The following is a 27,072-nucleotide window of genomic DNA, read 5'->3' on the forward strand; positions in this document are numbered from 1 at the left end:
CATTATTACACCAACAAACTAAATATTTCAGCTGTGCCGCTTTGTAGTAATCTTCTAAACAGGGAAGAGACAGTCCTCCTCTCTCCTTTGATAATTGTAATGTTTTAAGTCTGACCCTAGGTTTCTGATTTTTCCATATGAATCTAGAGATCATTCGGTTCCAGTCATTAAACTGTTTTTTCGGAATCTCTACAGGCAGCGATTGGAATAGAAACAGTAATCGTGGTAAAACATTCATTCTTATACTATCAATTCGATTACATAAACCAAGGGGTAAGGGCATCCATCTGTCCAAATCTGTTTTTAGTTCTTTAGTTATGGGTTCATAATTTATAGTGTAAATTTTTGTCATATTCTTTGGTATGATAACTCCTAAGTATTTAATATTAGTTTTCCACTTAAAATTATATTTATTACGTATGTTCTCCTGTGGTGAATAATTAAAAGAGAGGGTTTGAGTTTTGTCTAAATTTAATCTATATCCAGAGTTACAACCAAACTGCTCAAGGCATGACATAAGTTTTGGTAAACTGGAGTCGGGGTCAGAGATCGTCATAAGAATATCATCTGCATATAAACATATTTTATGTTCATTTCCTTTAAATTGGAATCCTGGTATTTCTACATCTTCTCTAATTGCTTGAGCAAGTGGCTCTATGAATAGTGCAAAAAGTGTGGGACTTAAGGGGCATCCCTGGCGACATCCCCGTTCCAGTGTAATTGAATTAGAAATGCTACCATTTATTTTAACCTGTGCTGTCGGTAAATAATATAGTGGTTTAAGACATCCTATAACCTTTTCATTGAAGCCAAAACGTTGCAGTACCAGGTACAAAAACTCCCATCGTACGGAATCAAAAGCCTTTTCGGCATCGAGGCTAATTACCAGAGATTTTGAGTTACTTTTGCTTATGCTATCAATCAAAAATAATGCCCGTCTCACATTATCTTGTGTCTGCCTATTTTTCACAAATCCTGTTTGGTCGGTATCAATCAACTCAGGAATTATATTTTCTAGTCTTTTTGAAATTATCGAAGCATATAATCTATAATCTATATTTAAAACCGAAATAGGTCTATATGACCCACATTCCGTCTTATCTTTTCCAACTTTTGGTATTACTGATATGATAGCTTGCTTCCAGGATATTGGTGTCTCTCCCCCCTTAAGAACATGGTTAAAACATTTTAACAGCATAGGTTTTAATAATTCCTTAAATTTTTTGTACCACTCTGCTGGATACCCGTCCCCCCCTGGTACTTTATTTGTCTTTAAATTTGATATGGCCTTATCAATTTCAGCTTCTGTAATTTCTTGTGTTACCAGTTTGTTTTGTGTAAGTCCTACTGATGGTAAGTCTAGAGATTCCAAAAAATGTTCAATAATGGAAGGGTCCGCTGCTTCTGGTTGAGAATATAATTTTTTATAGTAGATTTCAAACGACCTTAATATATCTTCTGTTTTATAGCACGTTACATTGGTTTCTGGATTTCTAATTTTGAAAACTGACCTTTCTGTTTGCTGTTTACGGAGTTTCCACGCTAACATTTTTTTAGCTCTGGGTCCATTTTCATAATACTTCTGTTTAATATATTTAAGTTTGATCTCTACTTGTTTATCAAGTATCTTATTTATTTGTTGTTTTTTTACTTTTATTTCTTCTAAGATTTGAGGTTTATTTAATTCAATATGTTTTTGTTCCAGTGTTTTTAGTGAGTTTGATAAATCAGTCAATATCTTCTGTTTTTCTTTTTTTTTCCTTGAAGACCACTTTAACAGCTTTCCTCTTAACACTGCCTTAGCAGCATCCCATATAACACTTGAAGACATTTCCTCATTATTATTAAATTCAGTGTACTCTTTAATTTCTTTTTTTAATATACTCTATACATTGGGGATCATTTAAGAGGCTAGTGTTCAATCTCCAGACAGTATTCTTGGGTTGAACATCCAAATGGAGTCTTAAATAAACTCCTGCATGATCTGAAACATCTTTAATTCCTATATCACAACCTATAATTCTATGCCTGTCTGATTGGAGCATGAAAAAATAATCAACCCTTGAATAGACTATATGAGGGTGAGAGAAAAATGTAAACTGTCTCCCACTTGGGTGGAGTTCCCTCCATATGTCAATCATGCCAGCTTCCTTAAGCATTTTTTTAATATAAAGAGATTCAGAATTGATCTTTTTTGCTGGATTTGAAGAGTCTAGGGTAGGATTCAGCTGTACATTCCAGTCCCCTCCGCATATAAGTGTGCCTGATACTTCTGAAGTTATTAGCTCAAATATTTTCATAATTAGTAATTTATCTTTTCCAGGTGGTCTGTAAACATTAAGTAATGTTACTTCTTTTGAATCAAGGATTCCTTTCACCAGAATATAACGTCCTTCTTTATCAGCTATTTGACTGGAGAGCTGGAAAGTCACCTTATTCGATATCAGTATTGCAACACCTCTTGCATTTCCTTTAGTGTAGGATGAATAAAAAGTGTTTCTAAATCCTAACTTTCTCAGTTTTTCATGTTCAGTTTGTATTAGATGAGTCTCCTGCCAAAAAATAATATGTTGGTTCTCTCTTTTCATTTTAGCTATAAGTTTACTTCGTTTGATAGGATTTTGCAACCCATTAACGTTAAGTGTAATAGTTCTATATTCTTGTTGTGACATTTATCTTCTGATGTACTATCATATAAAAAATCCCAAGTGACCTTAACATTGTAACACAAATAACACAGAACAAAAAAGTGAAAAAATAAAAAAATGTGCAATCAAAGGAAACTACAACTTCCATAATCAAAGTTCCTTTTAAAGAAACTTCTATTTGGAAAGGAAAAACTTCGATTAACGAAGGGCCTTCCCCGTGCAAACTGATTCTATAAATCAGAGCACGTCTTTTCCTCAGCTCCCAGACATAGCCGTTGTACTCATTCTTACAAGTCTTTCAAGCTATAACGTCAGCTCAACTAATAATAAACCGCCGAAATCAAGACTCTGAGCATGAACATACACAGATATAACAGAATTCTTGTGTAAAACTTAACGTTACCCTTGATATATTAAACTACTGTTTTAGTTGATTTCGAACGTCACGGTTTTACTGATAATTTACCCTGAGTGAGAGTCAAACAGTTTCTCCTGTGTCCCGACGGAAATCCTGGAGTCTTTTCCGTGCCCTCTCTTGATGGTCATCTCGGTTGCGTCGTGGTTTCGCGCCCGCTGTTTCCCAAGACATTTTACTCAGCCTCTCCATTGAAGTTGACGTGGCGGTGTCTTCTCTGATGTTGGCTGTGGTCAATCCTTTCTTTTTTAGGTCCTCCATCGCCTCCGTTGCGCTGTTATAAACAATGGGACCATCTTCAAAAAATACCCGAAGTTTAGCGGGGGGTGGTGTCTGGAAACGGAGACCCTTCTCTTTGAGTAATTTCCTGATAGGAGCGTACGCCTTCCTCTTCTTTTGAGTTTCAGCCGGATAATCCTGGTCGAAGTACACTCGCCTCCCTTTCAGGTAAACTTCCCTCTTTTTCCATGCCGAACGAAGGACCAGCTCTTTAATCCTATATTCAAGAAAGTACAAAACAACCGATCGGGGATTCGCATTTGGCGGTGGTTTAGGGCCGAGCGCTCTGTGACAGCGCTGTATCCCCAGTTCAGTATCGGGGAGGGACAATTCTGTCTTGATGAAATTTTCAACAACCTCCTGTATGTTGTCATCTCCGGCCTCCTCAGGGATCCCGTACAAGCGTATATTGTTTCGTCGTGATCTTGCTTCAAGATCTGTCAGTTTTATTTGCATTTTTTGTTGGATGTCGAGGGTTTGACTTAGCACATCTCTAGCCTCCGCGTTCCACTCTTCCAAATCCGCCACCCTGTGCTCGGCCTCTTCCACTCTATTCACCGTGTCTTTCAAATCTTTGGCAATTTCGTTCAGTTTAAGGTTGATGTCTGTACTCAGGCTTGCCAAGTCTGCTTTCCAGTCTCTGGAGAAAGTCTCTTTAAAGTTGTTTAATTCTGTGTTCACGTCAGATCGGAGTGCCTTAATTTCAGAGTATATAGCGCTGATGCAAACTTGCATTGGATCCGCGGCCTCGTTTTCGCCAGCATTGTCATCGTCATCGTTCTCCTTTGTTTGTCTCTCGTTTTTCTCAGGTCTTTGGGTTGATTTGCCTCTAGCTTTTCGTTGTTTCTCCCCCTCCATATTTGTTTATCAATTACACGGCGTAAAGTTATATTAAGCAGGGGAGTATAACCGACTTGTCTGGGAGCTCGCGTTCTACACTGCCACTCGCCTCGACGCCATACCGGAAGTCTCTATTATATACTTTTTTATTATGAATTTTATATTATTATATCATATTAATAATTAACAATTTTATAGTATTATATTAAAATTATTTTAACATTTTAACAATAGTTTTAAAAAGTTTTATCAAGTATAATGTTTTATAAATTATATTTTAATAAACAATTGTCGTAACGGTTCGGGACGATTATTTATTATTTTGAACTTTATCCTGAACTTTCAGGAACATGTGATACTTTGAATCTGACTATAAATGGAAAGTTCTGTCCATCAACCCAAAACTGCAGTTTTTCCCCTGGTTGAAAATCCGTGTCTCACACACACACACACACACACACACTCTCCTCTATTCTCCTGCGCTCACGCCGGCAGAGACGAGCGGAGAATAGATGAGCGAATCTCTTTCACAGACGCGTGTGTTTTCTGCAGAATGCTGAAATGGCTCTCGTTCTCTCGAGCAGAAGCGATTGCAGTTTGCAGAACAGACTGCCTTTGAAACTGAAAAGCCGTCTGGCCGTTCAGTGAAGAAAAGAAAGAAAAAAGACAAGAAAGAGCTGGAGTTGAGTGTGGGGAATCAGTGTGGGATGCTTGTGTTTTTTATTGTGCTATTTATATCTGAATAGATGTCAGGTTTATAAATATACGCAATTTAACAGGCAATTTTTTATTGCGTAAAAGAAAAACATTATGTTCTCTGATTGATTCTTTTATATTTTTAAATATAATTTCTTATATTTTCTGGCAGATTGATGGAGGAATCAAAGATGTTCTCCTAAAATCACCAATGAAGAATTAGGAAGTCTGATTCATTTTTAGGAATCAGTTCATTTGGACAGATTTTTAAAAATAATATATTCATCAATACATTTGAGTTTCATTTGAGACTTTTTAGTTTCTTATGTACAAAATAATATTTAGTTTAACATGGCTGTTCTTAACGTTATTTTCATCAGTTTTTTTATTTAATAAATAAGTGTTTTTTTTCATTTAAGAATGTTTTTCCTCTTTAATGGCTTTAATATAGTCTTTGTATTGCAGTTAACTACTATTTTAAAAGAGAGGCTTGTACACATCGAATGACAAACTACAGCTTAGAATAAAACTAGACTGTAATAAATGATTATTGGAGCACGTTTTACATCTTTAGCAGAGGTTTTTTCAGTGTAGTGTCTACAGCACTGATCTTGAATTTCACAAGCTAACGGCTGATGGTTTAATGTCTCTGTTGCAGGTATTCCTGTTTTACTCGATCGCTCAAGAACAACGCAATAAAACTGATGCATGTCAATGAGAGAGAGAGAGAGAGAGAGAGAGAGAGAAAGACAGAGAGAGATAGAGAGTAGAGAGAGGGAGAGAGAAAGACAGAGAGAGAGAGAGAGAGAGAGAGAGAGAGAGAGAGAGAGAGAGAGAGAGAGAGAGAGAGGGAGAGAGAGAGAGAGAGAGAGAGAAAGAGAGGGAGAGAGAGAGAGAGAGAGAGAGAGGGAGAGAGAGAGAGAGAGAGAGAGAGGGAGAGAGAGAGAGAGAAAGAGAGGGAGAGAGAGAGAGAGAGAGAGAGAGAGAGAGAGAGAGAGAGAGAGAGAGAGAGAGAGAGAACAGGTGAAAATATACAGAGGGACACAAGGATCTTCTCATAGAGGACAAACCAGATAATATGCGTGTGTGTGTGTGTGTGTGTGTGTGTGTGTGTGTGTGTGTGTGTGTGTGTGTGTGTGTGTGTGTGTGTGTGTGTGTGTGTGTGTGTGTGTGTGTGTGTGTGTGTGTGTGAGTGTGTGTGAGTGTGTGTCTGCGAGTGTGTGTGTGTGTGTGTGTGAGTGTGTGTCTGCGAGTGTGTGTGTGTCACTATGTGTGTGTGCGAGTGTGTGTCTGAGTGAGTGTGTGTGTGAGAGTGTGTGTGACTGTGCTTGTGTGCAAGTGTGTGCCTGAGTGCGTGCGTTTGTGAGTGTGTGTGTGTTTGTGTGAGTGTTTGTGAGAGTTTGTGTGAGTATGTCTTCGAGAAAGTGTGTGTGTGTGTTTGTTTTTGTGAGAGTGTGTGTGTGTGTTCGCTTTCAGCAAATCTTAGAAATAAGAATCTCATTCCAGCTTCAGTGATTTCACACACAAGAGAATCGTCATCATAATGACTCTCAGTGAAGCCGCTGTGGAAATCATGATCACAGTCCTCTGCACACACACTCAAGAAACACACATGAATTACAGCTGGATGCCATTCATATCACTGTATCAGTAGATATCACAATATAGTTATCTTTAGCTGGAAAGATGTTTTATTTCTATCAAATAAAATTTTTTTTGAATAATTGTGGCTGGAGTTTGTACAATGCAACCACAAAAAATAGAGAGAAGAAAGGTTTAAATGAAACGCCAGCTTCAAACACACACAGAGATTCACAAACACACGACGCCGTCCATGTTGTGCCATTTACATGTAACAAGCCACTCGTGAGAAACAAAAGGTCTTAATTAAGCGCCACTAATTAACTCAGTCAGTGTGTGTGTGTCTAAATAAGTCATAAAACCCTTGTCGCAACAGCAAGTGAAGCCAGCCCACACACACCAACACCAGCAGTGCATTCTGGGAACTGTTTTCTATGTGAATGTATTGTAAAATATAATTTATTCCTGTGATCAAAGCTGAATTTTCAGCATCATTACTCCAGTCTTCAGTGTCACATGATCCTTCAGAAATCACTCTAATATGAGGATTTGATGATCAAGAAACATTTATGATTAATATTAATGTTGAAAACAGTTATTTACATTTTTATTTCAGGATTCTTTGATGAATAGAAAGTTCAAAAGAACAGCATTTATCTGAAATAGAAGCTTTTGTAAAATGAAACACTACCGTTCAAAAGTTTGGGGTCAGTGAGAATTTATTATTTTATTTTTGAGGGAAAGAAATAAAATAAATCAATACTTTTATTCATCAAGGATGCATTAAATTGATCAAAAGTTACAATAAAGACATTTATAATGTTAGAAAATATTCTATTTCAGATAAATGCTGTTCTTTTGAACTTTCTATTCATCAAAGAATCCTGAAATAAAAATGTAAATAACTGTTTTCAACATTAATATTAATCATAAATGTTTCTTGATCATCAAATCATCATATTAGAGTGATTTCTGAAGGATCATGTGACACTGAAGACTGGAGTAATGATGCTGAACATTCAGCTTTGATCACAGGAATAAATTACACTTTACTATATATACACAGAAAACAGTCATTTTAAATTGTCATAATGTTTAAAAATATTACTGTTTTTTTTTTTTTTTTTATCAAATAAATGCAGCCTTGGTGAGCAGAAGAGACTTCTTTTAAAAACATTAAAAATCTCACCGATCCCAAACTTTTGTCAGTTAGCGTATATAATTACAACAATTTCTGTAAGAGTATATACAGTATCTGACATGTGGATGTTCCTGCTCTCTCTCTCTCTCTCTGTCTCTCTCTCTCTGTTTGTGTGTGTGTGTGTGTGTGTGTGTGTGTGTGTGTGTGTGTGTGTGTGTGTGTGTCTCCTGGGGAAAATCTTGTTCCAGTACAGCAGAATCCACTCTGAACACAATGACTTCATGCAACATTACAATCCAATCTTCAGAATTACGACATCAAAGTGAAAAAGTAACAAGATGTGAAATTTAAACTGGCCGGTATTTACCGGCAGACAACGGCTTCATTTCTCGCTCGGGGCGTTAAAGAAAGAAAGACCTCAGCGAACGAGAAGCCGGAACAAACCAAGCGTTGCAGCGGGAATGAAATGTTTGTCGGTGAGCGACGGCTGACAGCAGAATGACCTTCTAATGAGCAACAAATACCGCAAATCCCTCCTGGACTCATCAGACACTGAACTGATGAAATCCACATCATTCCCACTGACACAGCCTGTGTTTGAGGAACACTATCACAGTCAGTGCTGCTCCTCGTGTGAAAGCTGGGTTTGACTACAATATCTTTGAAATATGATTGACAGGTCTAGATGTACAAGCTCCGCCTGAACTTCAGATCAAGAGTCAAACCAACATTTATTAATTGACTCTGAGTCAATTACATGAATTGTTTTTCAAACTAGTCATAAGCCGTTTCGTTGTGATGTCAAGACAAAACATTAGCATATTGCCCGCCCACTTATTGTGCAAACTTGACCAGGGAACCAGGGAAAACTTGAACCTCAAACCAGCAGCTGATTCATGTGGAGACTGGATGGCATCATGTCCAGAAGATGGACATAGACGCTGTGCTCTACAATGTGAAGGTAAAGCCGTTTCTTTTTCACTGCCCAAGGAGGAGCATGTGAAGAATCAGAGGTTAAAGTTCATCTTTACCATGGTATCGCAGCAGTATAATCCTAAACTGTTGCTGTGTTGCCTTTATTTCACTGACGACTGCTTCTCAAATCTCAGAGTTCAATGCATGATTCACAAACCGCTTGCTCTTGAAAGATGGTGTTCAAAAAACTTAGTTTTGAGTTTTATATTGTGTAGGTCTGCTGCTAACTGGCTAACTCACGTTATCACTGTCTTACTGAAATACTTCTGCTGATCAGTTGTGAGCCACTATTACAACTGTGTCTATTAATGCAGATTGTCTGTCGTTCTCACTACTATGAGGAAATATTTGTTTTACCATCAGATCATTCACGCTAGAGCTCGGCTAATGTATACATTGCATACATGCACTGTTATTGATACAGTTTCCACGTATTCACCGCAATCAATATATTACAAAAATACTCGGTAAATAAATTAGTATGAGTAAAATAATGGGTTTGTTGATGGACATGCTCTTGTTAATGCTGATGGTGAGGAATTACAGTTACAACATCTCATATAATGTACCTCAAACTGATTAGTGTTTCACTGAGAAACACTGAGTCCTGCTCGAGTCGTCCTTGTGATGGAGGTTCGGGTTCAATAACTAGTTCTTCCAATGTTTCATCATTGGACTCGCGCTCGCATTGATATGGTCAAATCGACGTCATTGTTCATTACTGTGTTTAGTCAGAAGCCTCAGGACAAGCAGAGCTGACGATGTTATGGCAATGGGCGTTTTTGTTTTCGACACGCACGCTGTACGCGGCAAACCAATCACAACAGACTGAGCTGTCTGGCCAATCAGAGCAGAGTAGCTCGCGGAAAGGAGGGATTTAGAGAGAATGATTCATCTGATGAGTCGTTTGAGAATCATTGAAAAATGTGGTGATGTGCAAATGTATATTATGAGCAAATTAAACAGATGTAAACCTGTTGTAGGAGACTCCACAACAACATTAGGAAACTTTAAAATAGCACAATTGGGGCACTTTAAATAATACAGTTACTTGTACGAACATGTTGTAATTTGTTTGCAAAGAGTTGTGTGCATTGTGAATAATGCACATAAATGTATGTATCTGTATTGTATCTGTGATTGCATGTACATGCAAGTGTGTGAATTGTTTGTGATCATGTGTTTGTGAATAATGCATGTAGTATGTTTGTTTAATGCACACAAGTACTAGTGATTTTGTGTGCATATGTGTGTGATTTGTTTGTGTGTATTGTGAATATTGTGCACAAGTACTTGTGATTTTGTGTGCATTTGTGTGCTTTTTTGTTGTGTGTGCATGCATATGGTTTGTGTGCACTATGAATAATGCATACAGCCTGTTTGTACATGTGATTTTTGTGTTTGCACGTGTGCATTGTGAATCATGCACATACAATGTGCATTTATATCGGTGATTGCATGTACATGCAAGTGTTTTGTGAATAATGCATGTAGTATGTTTGTTTAATGTGCACATATTTTTGTGTGTGATTTGTTTGATGTGTGTACATGTACAGAACATGGTTTGTGTGCATTGTGAATAATGTTTGTACAATCTGCCCTTGTGATTATTTTTGTGCGTACAGGTGTGATTTGTCATGTGTGCATTGTGAATAATGCACATATATTTGTTATTGTATGTACATGCAAGTGTGTGATTGGTTTGATTCATGTGTTTTGTGAATAAGGAATGCCATTTAGCATGTTTGTTTGATATGCACAAGTACTTGTGATTTTGTGTGCATGATTTGTTTGTGCATGCATGCTTTTGGTTTGTGTGCATTGTGAATGATGCATACAGAATGTTTGTATAATCTGCACTTGTGATTTTTGTGTGTGCATGTGAATAATGCATATACAACGTGCATTTATATCTGTGATTGCTTGTACATGCAAGTGTGTGATTTGTTTGCAATTATGTGCATTGTGAATAATGCAAGTAGCGTGGTGGTGTAGTCTGTGATTGCATGTGTGCGATTGTGTGAATAATGCATCCTCTGCGTCTCCGCAGCATCTATAGGGACGCGATGACATCATCGAGGTGCAGCGACACTTAGCATGCATGCTAATCACGTGTCCTTTCTTTCTGTGCATGATTTCTTCTATAGGTTTTCAGTGAACTTTCCCTCAGATCATCCTCCATATCATGCCTGTGTCTTTCTCTGCTCGGCTAGATTGTCAGATGGTCTCAAGAGGATTCGTAAGAGCCAGAGAAGAGGACAAGAGAGCAGGCGAGTGAAAGCATTTTCATGTTCAGTCGTATCCCAGAGCCCCAAACACACACACACACACACACACACACATACCGCCTCTTGTATTTGGGAGAGTGTGATTCTCTTTGAGGCTCGTGAGTTGCTCTCGGTGGCTCCAGAGGAGACGTACAGTATAAAGCATTGAGCTTCTGAAGACTCGAGCGTCCCGGTTATCTGAGGAAACCCTCTTGCATCTCGAGCCGTGTGATATGCAACTGATTATAATGTATATTGATCGAACAGTTATGTAAGGGAAGATTCTAGTTCATTTAAGGTTGATGAAGGTTTGTAGATGCTCAGAAAATGCGTCAGAAACAGCGGATCAATGACGGAGAAAACATAAAACTAGCTGAACTTACTATTTTGTCTATTTAGAGAGATTTCTACTCTTTAATTGACTATTTTCCACCATAGAAACTTTCAAAACTTGCTCTATTAGCTGTTTTGTTAAGTAAATGCTTGTTTCTCCTCTTCCTTTGAATATCTTTATGAAAGCTGTTTCTTCATCTTTCCTTTTGTTGATGATTGTTTTCTCATTCTCGACTGGCTTTGATGATTCTGTTTATTCTTGTTTGTTTATGCCGTAATATTTTCCTCAAAGCTGAAACTCAGATGCAAGTGAACGTCCGTATCTGCATCAGAAAGACTCTATGAAAGGAGTTTTTGGAAAGAAATTAATACTTTACTCCGCATGGACACGTTAAATTGACCAAAAGTGACAGTAAAGACATGTTATATCTTTCAAAAACATTAAAAACCTTTCAGACCCTCAAACTTAAACAATGGTGATAGATTTACAGTATCTATTTTGATGTTGATGTCATCTTGAATCTAATTAAAAAATCTCTCTATGTATTTTTAAGCTTACAGTATGAAAATACTCCTGAGTTCAATGTCCTTCACTATGAGTTTTACCCCATTGAAATCACTCATTCATGAGGTTCCTTTTCATTTCGGATGCAGCATTAGAAGGTTTTGCAAATGTCTGCATGAATTCACTGGTTCCTGTGAAGCTGTGAGTGTGTTTGTCTGTTATTCGCTGCATTTTCATGCCGTTTGATTCATAACCACGTTGATTGAAGCTTGAGCAGAATAAAAATAACATCAGGCCTCCAGGTGAAGATCAAACTAGCGCGCTTTCATTCGTAAACCTGCTCCAGCATCAGTTCAACAGCACCAGCTCATTTATTCTGCATTTCTGCTGCTTTATTAGATCATTTGATGGCTGAGGCTTCGGGCTGCCCAGCGGGAATCAAAAATGCTTCTTTTCCAACAGACACTTTACTAGACAAACAGCAGGACGAGGAAAATGGCAGACATCATGTCGATAAAATTACAGTCAGAGCTGCCTCTTCAGTCCTGACGCACGATGAAGACCATCACTGACCATCAAAACACAAACTGGATTTACTTAGAAGAACAGCAGACATGTAATGCATTAATACATTTGACGTCTGTCTGTCTATCTATCTATCTACTGGCCTGACTGCACTGTGCCAAGTGTAAAGTTTGGTGGAGGGGGGGCTATGGTGTGGGGGGTTATGGTGTGGGGTTGTTCGGTGTGGGGGGGGGTTATGGTGTGTGGTTGTTCGGTGGAGGGGGGTTTACGGTGTGGGGGGGGGGTTATGCATTATAGCTGCATATTTACTCTAGAATGCTTTGACGCGCTACCACAGCGCATGATCCCTGAGGGAACGTCTGCCAATTCCTCCAAGTTGTTAACACGTATAATTTGTATTAATTAAAATTACTTTTAACATTCAAAAACAGACATGTTCAAAATCCAAAGCTTGATTGTATTTGATAGTAGACTGACTTAATACAGGTGACTTTTTTCCAATACCCTTCATGTATTTACAGTAAACAATTTTTTTTTTTTTGTAAATTTCTGTACAAGTTTTTTTTTTCTTTTATCATGTTTCAAAGGTTGTAGTTCCTATTAACCAGACTGACTTACAACAGGTGAAATTGTGCCAATAGCTCCCTGTATGCACAGTACAAGATTTGTTTTTTATGCAAACATTAGGCCTAAATCAAGTTTTTTTTTTTTTCATGTCACAAAGCTTGTGGTTCCTAGTGACCAGACTGACTTATTATAGGTGGAATTGTGCCAATTCCTTCCTATTTCACCAAATGGTTTTTATTTTTATTTATCAAATTATATTATAATAAATTATACGTTTTAACCACTTGGTGGAATTGCCAGACGTTCCCTTACGGATCATGCGCTGTGGTAGCGCGTCCAAGCATTCTCGAGTATAAATCAAATACGCAGCTATAATTCATGTAGGTTATTTTGAAGTAATATTTTATGTCGATATACACTGTTAAAACTAATCGTGGTATTGATATATTAAGACTGCTGACTCTATAGAACAATGGCTAGGAAAACCTAACCCTCTAGTGGTCGGAAGCATTTCCGTTGTGTTGTGGCTTTATTTCGTTGTGTTGTAGATTTTCCATTGTGTTGTGGCTCGTTTCCATTGTGTTGTAGATTTTCCGTTGTGTTGTGGCTCGTTTCCGTTGTGTTGTGGCTTAATTTCGTTGTGTTGTGAACTTATGTTTGCTTTTTACATTTCGTTGTGTTGTGCACTACTGGGCCACCGTAGTCTGTCTGTCTGTCTGTCTGTAAAGTTCAAAGCTTTTAAACTTTTTTCTAAACTAGGCTTTCAAAACATTTGTATTGACAAACTTAGCTTTTTTAGTTAAAATGTGTAAATTTTACAGAATATTACGATTTCTATTATTTGCAATTTATTTTACTGTTACTTCCTTGCTGTGTCTCATGGCTTAATAGAGTTGACATGACAATATTCACAAATATAACACAATCTCTCATGTTTTGATTTTATGAAACAGTTCGGTTACATGAACTTTGTAAGACCTTTTGCTTCAAGGGTCTCTGGTGGTTTGTGAAAAATTGTTAAATACAATTCCAACATCAATGTGGGAGAAAAAAAACTAACTCATCCGCTTCATTCCATCTTGTATCCTCTAGGAGAAAGTGAACAGAAAATTCTGAAAGAAAAGCCATTTGATTTTAATCAAAGGCCAGAGCGAGGGCATCTCGTAAAAATGCCCTTTATATGGGGATCGATGGGTTGAGACGTGCGCTGTGTGTCTCATTGGATTCGTTCGGTTCGTCTGCTGTGTGAAACCGTCCAGAAACGGGCAACATCTGCTGGAAATTGCTCACGCGGGACTAGCGCATCAAAACACAATGCTAATCTACGACACAAAGCAAAAGTCGCTGCACGTTTCCACTGAGAGTTTCTTCTCGTGTTTTCATTAAAACATGTAATCTGTCTCCATCCAGCTCAGAAGTAGAGTGACGGAGAGCTGTGGTCTCACCCAGGGGCTCAATAACAACAGAACCGGTAAACAAACGCGAGCCGACGGCGGGTGTGAGGGAACGAGAAACAAAGATGACTCTGTTTCACAGACATGATCAACGCACAGATGGTGGACGCGTTTCCCTTTAGCTGTAGGAGGAACTGATGCTCTATTTAGTACACTAAACAAAGCTTGAGGCCTAAATTAAGACGAGACAAACAAGTGTGTGTACAGGAGACATAATCATATTTTTTTAAAACAGAAGAAGAGCAAGTATATAAAGGGAAGACTCGCTCAAACTAGTCTAGATGAGGAAGAACATGTTATTAGATATAACACAGGTTAAGCTGATTGTTTAGTTGATTGATTTATAAGTGCTGGGCAACAGTTAATCACATCCAAAATAAAAGTTTGTGTTTACATAATATATGTGTGTGTACTGTGTATATTTATTTGGCATTTATAAATACACACATATGCATGTATATATTTAAGAATTATTTTTATCTATATACTGTATATATATATATATATATATATATATATATATATATTTATACATTATTTATATTATGTGTAATTATAAATATTTTATACATAAATAACACATTTTCTTAAATATATACATGCAAGTGTGTGTATTTACAGATTCAAATTAATTATACACAGGACACACACATATATTATGTAAACACAAACTTCTATTTTAGATGCGATTTAATCGTTGCCCAGCACTATACTGTATATGGTAAGTGTGTGCGTGTGAGCATGAGTGAGTGAGTTTGTGTGTGTGTGTGTGTGTGTGTGTGTGTGTGTGTGTGTGTGTGTGTGTGTGTGTGTGTGTGTTTGTAAGTGTGTGTGTGTGTGTGTGTGTTTGTAAGTGTGTGTGTGTGTGTGTGTGTGTGTGTGTGTGTGTGTGTGTGTGTGTGTGTGTGTGTGTGTGTGTGTGTGTGTGTGTGTGTGTGTATACAGAGAACACTTCTTGAATTTCCAGCAAAAGTAACTATATACACTATTACTATGATATAGTTCAGCTTCACTCTTCCTCCCACAGCAAACAGCCACAATCAAGCACTCGTCTTCAAAACTGCAATTTACACACTCACGCTTTGTTCGCAACGAGATGAAAGAGTCCTCAGCTGAGCTGGAGGAGCTGAGAGAGGCGTTGGAAAGCACTGGAGATCAGAAAGAGGCGTTAGGAGAGAACCTTACCGATCTCGCAGTTCTGCCCGCTGAAGCCCTGCGGACACACACAGATGTTCGGAGACACGCAGGAGCCGCCGTTGAGACAGCGTCCATCGCAGAGCGCTGAGGGTCAGAGACAGGACACACACAGGTGAGACGGGTCAAGTGACCAGGGTGAGAGTGAGACGGGTCATGTGACGGGATGAGAATGAGACGGGTCACGTGACGGGGTGAGACAGGTCATGTGACCGTGTGAGACGGGTCATCATGTGACGGGATGAGAGTGAAACGGGTCACGTGACGGAGTGAGACGGGTCATGTGACCGGGGTGAGAGTGAGACGGGTCAAGTGACCAGGGTGAGAGTGAGACGGGTCATGTGACAGGGTGAGACGGGTTATGTGACCAGGGTGAGAGTGAGACGGGTCACGTGACGGGGTGAGACAGGTCATGTGACCGTGTGAGACGGGTCATGTGACGGGATGAGAGTGAAACGGGTCACGTGACGGGGTGAGACGGGTCACGTGACTGGGGTGAGAGTGAAACGGGTCACGTGACCGGGGTGAGAGTGAAACGGGTCACGTGACCGGGGTGAGAGTGAGACGGGTCATGTGACGGGGTGAGAGTGAGACGGGTCATGTGACGGGGTGAGAGTGAGACGGGTCATGTGACGGGGTGAGAGTGAGACGGGTCACGTGACGGGGTGAGAGTGAGATGGGTAATGTGACGGGGGGAAAGTGAGACGGGTCATGTGACGGGGTGAAAGTGAGACGGGTCACGTGACCGGGTGAGGTGGCAGATGGAAGACTGTCTCACCTCTGCAGGTGGTGCCGTTGCCGGTGTATCCGGGTTTGCAGGAGCAGCTGTGGCCGCCGACGGTGTTGAAACACAGAGCGTTTTCATCGCAGCTGTGCTGCCCGGACACACACTCATCGTGCTCTAGAGAGGGAGATCAGAGATCAGATCATGACTGTGTGTGTGTGTGAGTGAGTGAGTGTGTGTGTGTGAGTGTGTATTCATCACAGCTGTGCTGCCCAGACACACACTCATCGTGCTCTAGAGAGGGAGATCAGAGATCAGATCATAACTCACTCATCAGCCGGGTTATTCTTAAGAAAATAATGTCTTTCTTTTTCAGCTGATGACATCACAACTTAGAAAAATGTGTTCTCAAAACGTTCTGCTAACTTTCCTATGGTAAATAAATAGAAAAGGTACTGACTTTTCTCTCAGAATCTTGCAATTCTGAGAAAAAAAATTGAATTGTGAAATATAAACTTGCCATTCTGACTTTATCTCTCGCAGTTCTCCCGAGTTTATTTTTTCGCATTTATATCACAGCTCGTAAATAAAACTCTGTCATAAAGCCAGAATTGCAAGTTTGTATCTGAAATTTTGACTATAACTCTGTTGCAATTTTATTTCTCGCAATTCTGACTTTATTTTTTCACAATTCTGACTAAATTTTTTCGCAATTCCGAGTTAATATCAAAACTCGCAAATATAAAGTCAGAATTGTGAGTTTTTCTCAGAATTTAGACATTATAAATCTCAATTGCGAGTTAGGGTTAGGGTTATATCGAGTTTATATCGGTCAATTCTGATTTTATATTTCTCATTATTCTGACTTTTATTTCAAATGTGCAAATATAAAGTTAGAACTGCACGCTTTTAATCTCAGAATTTAGACTTTGTAATTCTCAATTGCAAGTTTATATCTGGCAATTCTGATCGAATTTTTTCTTTCGCAATACCAATTTTATATCAAAATTCCCAAATATAAAGTCAGAATTGCAAGTTTTTATCTGGGAATTCCCAAATACGAGTTTCTATCTCGCAGTTCCAAGAAGAAAAAAAAGAGTCTGAATTGTGACAAAGTCACAATGACCTTTTTCTCTTTTTTTTTTTATTCCAGGGTGGAAAAATGCTTCCATACATTCCCTTTCATAAATATATCTGAACGTTCAAAGCATTCCGTTTTTTTAAGTGTTGTATTCGTTAGAGAAAACATTAAGGGAACATTTCAATTTATAATTTTGCACACATTATGAGAACATTGATAATGTTACTAACTTACATTAGATGAGCGTCCAAATAAAGCGTTTCAGAAATACGTTCCATAAACAATGTATATATGTTCTGATTATTGAAGACCAGATAACTTTGAACGAACGTTTTATTACCATTACTCGTTTATTCATAACTTTAAGAGAACCGTGTCTGAATGTTTCCTGTTAGCTGGGATCAAACCATCTTTATATAGAGATGCTTTTCACCATCCAATCAATTTCTTAAGGATAAAATCTGTAATTTTTCATTAAATATTTTTCAGCACGAGCTGAAGATGGCAGAAATCTGCAGACGTGACTCTTTCCTTCTGCCCTCTAATGACCTTGAGCGGACACTGAGATCTGTATCCATTAGGGATTGTGGGATACATTCATCTCTTAGACCGGCTGAGATTTCATAAAATCCTCCAGCAAACACACTCCCGGCGGAAATAAACACAAATAAGGGAATAATTACAGGCCGTGTGCATGTGATTCCGGGAGGAAACAAAGTGGCAGAAGCTGGTAAGCCGTTTTCCTTGAGTATTTCACATCTTTACATTTCTCTCATTTGGTGATTTGAAAACATAAATAATTATTTCTATTAGAAAACATGTAGTTGTGGTCCATGCATCTGGATATAGACCAACTATAAACCTTTACATGTCATCACTAGACTTGCTGGTGGAAAAATGACACGACTTTTAAAGGCAATTAGTACTGATATAATCAATCAATCAGTGTCCATAAAAGTAAATCCATATGCTTTTACGTGAAACATCAATTGGTCAGAAGTGTCTTTTCAATGATCGGCCTCACATTGAGAGACTCCTGTTTCAAGGTTTGTTTATATGAAAAGGTCTTCAGAGAGTAAGATCTGAGATTCTTGTGCTTATAACATTTATACTGAAATAGGATTAATGAAATTACCCTCAAAACTGCACAGAAAATCGTGTCCAAAATATAGTTTTTGCCAGTCAATGATGGATTATGTACTAGCCGTGAAACCTTATTTTATTTTAATTATTTTAATTTGTTAATTTATTTGTTTTCTTTTCTTTTTTATTTATAAAGACAGTGTGACAAGAAAAGTATGCAATTATCATTTAATTATTTGCTTATTTATTCATGTTTTATTTTTACTTTTGTTTTTTTAACAGGGACAGTATGAAAAGAAAAGGCTACAATTTTTATTTATGTATTTATGTGTTTTTAGGCTGAAGGTTAATCCAGGCTCCATCTCTTTCCCAAGACACATGAAATTCATCAGATTCATCAAATTCAGTAGATGTTTGTATATCTAATTAAAATCACTACCATAATTTGCAACAGAATATCCTCATATATTTCTATCTAAACCTCATATTATCTTGCAGTTCCTAATATATTTTCCATCCAGCTAGCGAGTGACCAGTGAAAGCCAGTTTTTATTGACATTTGGCTCTTGGCGAGTGTTAATTTTAGACCCTGTGTGGAAGCTTCTCACAGGTGTGATAGAAAATTATATTTATAGCATAAAATGCCTTCAGAGCTGTCATAATTCCTCTAATTAATATAAAATCAGAAAGAAAATGAACACTGGCTTCATGTCAAAGAGGGCCGCCAACATTTCCCATCATTACTATATTCAGCAGAGCCAAGAACCGCATGAATAAATAAATCGCCATCCCATATGCCTGCTTTAGATTTATTAAAGTGGTCAAATCATAAAAAAGAGATGCAAGAGTTCGATATTACAAACATACTGTAACTTTTAGACCTTCCTCTTGAGTCTAAAAAAGTATGTTTAGAATATAAGTTCAGCTCTAATATTAATATTTAAAAATAATGTTCTTCCTCAGTATTTCTGTCTTGTTTTCCAGTACAAATATCTAAACTTTCTTAAATGAATATACATTTACTGGAGAAACAAAACATCTGAACATTTTCTCACTCCATTGGACTCCATACACTCACACACATTCAATATTTGTTCCTGTTTTAAGCACTTAATTTTGATATTTTTTTCCAGTAAACAAGACTTAATATCTGTAGACATTTTGCGTCTCAAATAAGTGTATCTTGATTTAAGAATGTTTAGATATTTGTACTGAAAAATGAGACAAAAATAGTTTTCTGCAGTGCAATTGTTGTCTAAAGGAGCACAACGACACTTTGTTCATCTCGAATCCGGCCTGAAACCCGTCAATGTCGTTCACCAAGTGTCTTGAGTTTCTTCATGCAAACTGGAAATGACAGTCTCAATCCCAAAGAGATGAATGCAGCAGACTGCATTAAGAGACACACACACACACACACACACACACACACACACACACGCAGACAGGCTCAGACATGCATTGTGCTGTTGTCTATCACAGCGATGCTGAGCGGCACAGAACTGAGATGTCAGATGAGAGGATTATCTCAAGGTCACCGGCGTCACACCTGCAGGACGATCACATCGGGAAACACTCCTGCGCTTCTGTCATTCATGCAGCAGGCAGATAAACAATCAATTATGTACAGGCGGTCACCAGGGACGCCTCAGTTCTCTGTGCAGAGACTGCGCAAAAATCATGCTCTTTCTCAGTATTTCCATCACATTTAAAATGACTGTTTTCTATGTGAATATATAATATATATATAATATAAGTGTATAATTACACTTATATAATAAGTGAATATATGTAAGTGTAATTTATTCCTGTGATCAAAGCTGAATTTTCAGCATCATTACTCTAATATGATGATTTGATGATCAAGAAACATTTATGATTATTATCAGTGTTGAAAACAGTTATTTATATTTTTATTTCATGATTCTTTGATGAATAGAAAGTTCATAAGAACAGCATTTATCTGAAATAGAATCTTTTGGAATTAGAATCAGCTTTGACCACAATAAATTACATTTTAAAATATATTAAAATAGAAAAGAGTTATTTTAAAAAAAATATATCAAATAAACGCAGCCTTGGTGAGCAGAAGAGACTTCTTTTAAAAACATGAAAAATCTTACGGATCCAAAACTTCTGACTGGTAGTGTAAGTATGTATCAGCTGTAATGCACTTATCCAAATAACAAAAGCAGTCAAGAGTTTTAATGACAAAAACAGTGATCTCTTCATTTGCAGTAATCTGCAAAGGAGTCTAAAATGTTCAAAATACTCAATTTAATGTCAAAGAACTTTACATGAAGCTTTTTTCACAAAGTCTGTACTTTCCTGTTTCAAAGTGGACTAGTAAAACACAGATGTAGCAGAAAACATGTATTTTCTGCTGTCACCGGCCTTGAAATCAGGATTAAATTATGTCAAACATGTGAAAATGGGCCGAGAATTGAACAGATAGTTGTGATCTGGCTCAGAGAATCACATCTTTGTGGCCGTTTTTCTGCTGCTTAAATGATTACGTGAAACTTCTTCACCCTAAATGGTTGTCAAACCCAAAAATGCTACAAAATTCACATCATATTTTGTGAGAAAGAGACGAGCTAAAGCAAAACAGCCACTATTATTTGAATCGGCATCCCAAAATCAGAACTTCATGTAGAAAATATGATGCAGGCCGTTGAAATCGGCAGCAAACGTGAGCTTTATGCAGAAGAAAGCCCATCTGAAGACGTCTGCATGGGTTGCACGCTCACAAGCTGAAGTCGTCGTCTGCTCTGTTATGTCATGCACAAAAGTGTCAGGGCGACGTGATTGGCGTTTTAAAGATGTGGCGAGCCAGCAGGGGGCCACCCGGCTTAAAATGGAAGAAAACAAAACGAGAATTACAGCCGCTTCGCATTTATCAGACTCGGCAATTACTGATGATGCCTCAAAAACACGTCCTGCGCTTTCAAACGCACTGAAAAGCCTCACGTAGGGACGTTTCATGAAAAGACGCCCGCAAATGAAGGTTGAGCTCGGGAAATGTCAATCAGGCCTTCAAATGGCTTTTGATTTGCTGTGCTGAAGCTGACAGCATGATTTCATATTATGGCTTATTCTGCTTTGATGCTGGTTGACCTAGTTAAACTAGTTAGGAATTACAGCCGCTATGGTGTTATTGGTTAAACTAGTTAAAGGGATAGTTAAATAAAAAATTCTGTCCTCATTTACTCACCCACAAGTTGTTCCAAACATTATAAATGTCTGTTCTGCTGAATACTAAGGAAGAAATTTTGAAGAATGTTGGTAACCAAACAGATCTCGGGGCCCATTGACTACCATACTATGGTATGGTACCATTGATACCATTTTTTTGGGTGACTATCCCTTTAAGGACTTTTGTCAGAAGCGTTGTTATCGATTAAACTAGTTAAGGACTTTTGCTGGAAGCTGTGTTATCGGTCAAACTAGGTAAGAACTTTTGTTGAAAGTGATGTTATCGGTTTAACTAGTTAAAGACTTTTGCTGGAAGCGGTGTTATCGGTTAAACTAGGTAAGATCTGTTGGAAGTGTTATCGTCAACAAAAATGTTAATATTTAAACATATTTTTGTTAACTGAAAAAAAAGAATGAAACTGAATGAAAATATACAAATTATAAAAATTAGATGGGGAAAAAATATTAAATGAAAATTAGAAATGTTGCCTTAGCAACTAACTGAAATAAGTTGAGGATGAAGTATTAAAATGCTGAATTAAAACTGAAGTTGAAAATTAAACCTATTTAAAAAAATGTATCAAAAATCAAATAAAAGGACAAGAGCATGTAAAATTACTAATAATTAAATTAAAATTAAATTAAAATTTAAATGCTTTCTCAAGATATAAAAAAAAAAAATATATATATATAGTATATAATAGTATATAAAGCAGGGCCGGAGTGGGGCCACTTTTCAGCCCTGGAGTTCATGCCCAAGACCGGCCTACTTTTTCCACGGTGGAATTCCAAATTAGCACTTTTTCCAATTTGGATAAATGAAGCAACAGTTCAGTTGTTACTATTGTGTAGTTGGTATTAATACCATAGTTCAACAAATAATGTAAAGGTTAAATAATAATTCACTTAGACTTTATAAGAAGCAATTGCGATTTTATATCACACAATTCAGACTATATCTCGCAATTATGTATTTCTGACTTGCAATTGCAACTTTATTTCACGCAGTTCTGACTTTATATCTTGCAATTTCTGACTATAAGAAGCAATCGACTTTAATTCACACAATGCTTTATAACACGCAATTGCGACTTTATATCTCACAATTTTGACCATCTCGCAATGCTGACTTTATAACACGCAATTGCAACTTTATTTCAGGCAATTCTGACAGTTATATCTCGCAATTCTGACTTTATAAAACGCAATTGAGACTTAATATCACGCAATTCTGACCATCTCGCAATGCTGACTTTATAACACGCAATTGCAACTTTATTTCAGGCAATTCTGACTTTATAACACGCAATTGAGACTTTATTTCACGTAATTCTGATGTATTCCGAAATGTAAACTCGCAAGTGTGAGATAAAAAGTCGCAATTATCTTTTAAAACGTTTTATTCTGTGACGCAAACAAGCTTCCATACCTCCTGGCCTCTTCCTCCCAGCCATCCTCCCTGACGCGTACCGTTACGGTAGGGCCGGCCAGGCGCGGTAGGCGCCGGCGATGCCGCGGGCCCGCGGCCGCAGTAGCCTACCTAAAACGTTTTGGAAAAGACTGGCTGTGGACCCAACCATCTCTATAGTAGGGGAGGGGAGAACTCCCTCACATGGTACAACCCATGCAGAGGCTGCGCGCTGCAGTGTCAGAAGGCGGAATGTGTAATGTTACTAACGTGACATTGAAATGTGAAGAAAAAAAAAAAAAAAAAATCCTCGACCGGCCCAAAAGTGAAGCGGCACACCGGGAATTCTCCCGATTCTCCCGATTACCCAATCCGGGCCTGATATAAAGTATATAATAGTATATAAATAATACTAAAATAATGCATGATAAATATCCCTTAAAAAAACAACACTTACTTGAGAATAAGTGTTTTGTAAAAAAAAAAAAAAAAGTTTTCAGACAATATCTCTTGAATTAAGTTTGTTTTGTTTACCCTTTTGGCAGCTAGTTGTTTCTTCTTGTTTTGAGCATAAATCTAATAAACTGTTGTGAGGTTTATGCATTTGCCAGAAGGCTTAGAAAAAGAAAACTGATTTCAAGATATCATATTTGAAAACAAGTCTTAATATCTTACAACATTTTGCTATATATTTAGTTACAAAATATTTTAAATAAATAAATGCAAATAAATAATCCAACAAAAAATATGATAAATAAATAATGTTTATTTATATATCTCTGGAATATATTTGACTGAAAATGAGACAAAAATGCTGCCGATTTTTTGGCAGCGCAGGATGTTGAATGGATCTTTATGATTTGCGTGAGCCGCTCTACGAGTCTCTAACCTTCATTTAACCCCATGAAAGCAGCAAAACGTTCAGTTATAAAGATTCTCCTCCAACTATAAGTGATGCTCGTTTTTATTCACCTCAAAGGGTGTGAAATTTGGGTCTGAATGAAACACGTTCAATCAAAAGGTGAAGTCACGACCGATGCATCACAGCTCTTGAACTCAAAAATGAGGGTTTTCATTTCCCGTAATCCCGCTGCTGCTGCCCAGACAAAACCACATTCACACAGAGAGATGGTGGAGGCTTCTGTCCACGACTTCTCCGCGGGAATGAACAGAATCCAGGAGTCGGGATATGTATGAGGCGAGATACAGGCCAGGAGAATGGACTTGTGGTATAGAACTGCCAGCGGCTACTTTGAATTAGTCCTTTCTAATCCATGGAAGTGAAGAATGGACACACACACACACCGGTGTGGAGTCAGCCGATTCTGCTATCTCAGATAACACCTTTCTTACACTCCGCAGGGAAGACTAATAACAGAGCCAGAGATTACGGGGCTAATCGTTGGGTGCATTGGAAACACTCGAGGGCCACAAACACACACACACACACACACACAGAGGAGAGGAGAGAACATCTCCTGTTTCTACTAGACAGCAATGAGATTAAATGGAGTGCAAGAAGAGACTTTTGCTTAAAGGAACAGTTCACCCAAATTCATATGAATATAGAAAACATCTTCTTTTGTGTTTCACAGCAGAAAGAAAGTCACACAGGTTTGGAACGACATGAGGAAGAGTACAGTAAATTATAATTTTATGACTTTATGTATCTGAATTCAGGATATAAATTTGAGCACGGACTGAGGAAGAACATAATTTTTTGCAGATTGTCATTTAGTCTTCTGAAAGTCTCAATGACAGACCGACATTTGAGAAGGAGAAAGCCAATGGATGATGCACCAATGCTACATTGTTCTAAATGTCATAATCATTTGTTAACAAACAAGTTTTCATTACTTCAATTATCTCATTGTTTCTGCATTAAATTATTGCATTGTTTAATACATTTTTCGCTAACTGTTTGTATATGTACATTTCTGAAATGCATAACTTAGACAGTTTCCTCTGATAACAGATCACTGTAAATTATAATGTGGACTCATGCATTTCTGTAAAGCTGCTTTGAAATGATGTGTATTGTGAAAAGCGCTAAACAAATAAATATGAATTGAATTGAAAATGTAAATGTCAGCAACACCAGTGATTAACTGAATGCAACATAAGTCGCTTCAGACAAAAAGCATCTGCCAAATGCATAAATGCAGCTGTTAAATGGACACTGTTCATTTCGATAATCACAGACTTCATCACTAGTACAGTTTATAAGTACATAAACACTTCAAATTCAAACCTAGCTAACAGATGAGTTTGTTTAACGCTTCGTAACTCCATCTAGAGCGTCAGCGCTCCGTTAGCAGAAACTGCAAGCTCAGTCGTAAAGCCAGTGGCCATCTGCACACAACCAATCAAACATTTATCAATATAGTTTTTCCAAGAACAAACCGCTGCGCTCGGCATTTCACAACTAATTACCTTCTCTATGGAGAAAGCGTTAGACTTATCAGGGTCGACGCAGGTCTGGATTAACCGTGTGTGAAGTGTGTTTGTGTGCGGTCTTTGAGGACTAGGAAATCCTCTCTCTTGGGTTCCCGTCTTAAGCAAACAGGAGTGCCGGAGCTATTAATTACAGCACCTGTGGCGTTATTACGAGGGAACTTCATTTTGCAGTCTCCTCAAAGCTGCAACACATGAGATGTTCTGCGTTTGAGGGTAGAGAGCGGATCCATCTCATTAAAAATCATACGCTTGCAGCCAAACATACGGGCGGCCTTTGAATACATTGTACCGTACGTACTCATTGGGTTTATATTCTCGTTTTTTATAAATTCGAGCTTAAAAAGAAGGGAATGAAATTAAAGTAGTGCTGGGACGAGCAGAGGAGAACTTGGCAGAGAGAAGTGGAGCCTGGCTCCAGTTCGCCTTGAAACAATAGAATCCGCAAGGACGGAGAAACCAATACAGACGTACGAATATTCCCAGAATATCTTCCAAAGCAGCTTTTTACATAATGAAACACCCTGGCAACACAAAACTAGGGAAAATAGTCTTTTATTCACATGCATCAAATGAAATTGCAATCTGTTTGCTTTTGATTTGCTGTGCTGGAGCTGACAGCTTGAGTTCACATTATGGTTTATCCTGCTTTGATGCTGGTTGACCTAGGAAGTTATTCTGGTTAAACTACTTCGGAATTACAGCTGCTCCAGTGTTATTGGTTAAACTAATTAAGGATTTTTGTCGCAAGCTTTGTTATCAGTAAAACTAGTTAAGGATTTTTGTCGCAAGCGTTGTTATCGGTTAAACTAGTTAAAATCTTTGGTTGGAAGCAGTGTTATCAGTTAAACTAGTTCAGATATTTTCTTTAAAGCAGTGTTATCAGTTAAACTAGTTAAGAACTTTTGTTGGAAGCATTGTTATCGGTTAAACTAGTTAAGATCTTTCGTTGGAAGCGATGTTATTGGTTAAACTAGTTAAGATCTTTCGTTGGAAGCGGTGTTATCGGTTAAACTAGTTAAGATCTTTGGTTGGAAGCGGTGTTATCGGTTAAAGTAGTTAAGATCTTTTGGAAGCGGTGTTATCGGTAAAACTAGTTAAGATCTTTTGTTAGGAGCGATGTTATCGGTTAAACTAGTTAAGATCTTTTGTTGGAAGCAATGTTATCGGTTAAACTGGTTGGAAGCAGTGTTATCAATTAAACTAGTTAAGGACTTTGGTTGGAAGCGGTGTTATCGGTTAAACTAGTTAAGGACTTTAGTTGGAAGCGGTGTTATCGTGGATGGTGTTGACATAGAACTTGGCAGAGTGTAGCGGATTCTGGCACCAGTTCGCTCTGAAACAATAGAATCTGCTAGGACAGAGAAACCAATACAGATGAGTGAATATACCCAGAATATCTTCCAAAGCAGCTTTTTACATAATGAAACACCCTGGCAACACAAAACTGGGAAAATAGTATTTTATTTACATGCAATCTGTTTGTCTGAGCGTCCTGATGCAGCCATTTCGTCATTGGTGTGTTTTTTGGGACAGGAATATCAGTGTCAGACGGGTTCATTATTTATGATGCATTTGGTACATGCTTTTATCCAAAATATTTAATTGTGCATTCAAGGTACATTTGTCCACACATTCCCTGCGACCTTGATTCAATTCTTGGCACAGTGCTCTAGCAGGCTGCCGCTTCTGTTTAGTGCTGCTAAA

The 27,072-nt window shown here is 37.9% G+C and overlaps 1 protein-coding gene across 1 annotated transcript in view; it reads right to left on the reverse strand.

Annotated features, from left to right (window-relative positions):
• nell2a (neural EGFL like 2a) overlaps positions 1 to 27,072 on the reverse strand; it is a 123,827-nt gene that overhangs the window by 13,349 nt on the left and 83,406 nt on the right. Inside the window, 2 exon segments of the mRNA XM_081356843.1 lie at positions 15,412 to 15,507; positions 16,199 to 16,321. Coding sequence (XP_081212969.1) covers positions 15,412 to 15,507; positions 16,199 to 16,321 — 219 coding nt within the window.

The sequence above is a fragment of the Scardinius erythrophthalmus genome (genome assembly GCF_964197995.2).
Source record: "Scardinius erythrophthalmus genome assembly, chromosome: 24".
In the NCBI taxonomy this organism is placed as follows: domain Eukaryota; kingdom Metazoa; phylum Chordata; class Actinopteri; order Cypriniformes; family Leuciscidae; genus Scardinius; species Scardinius erythrophthalmus.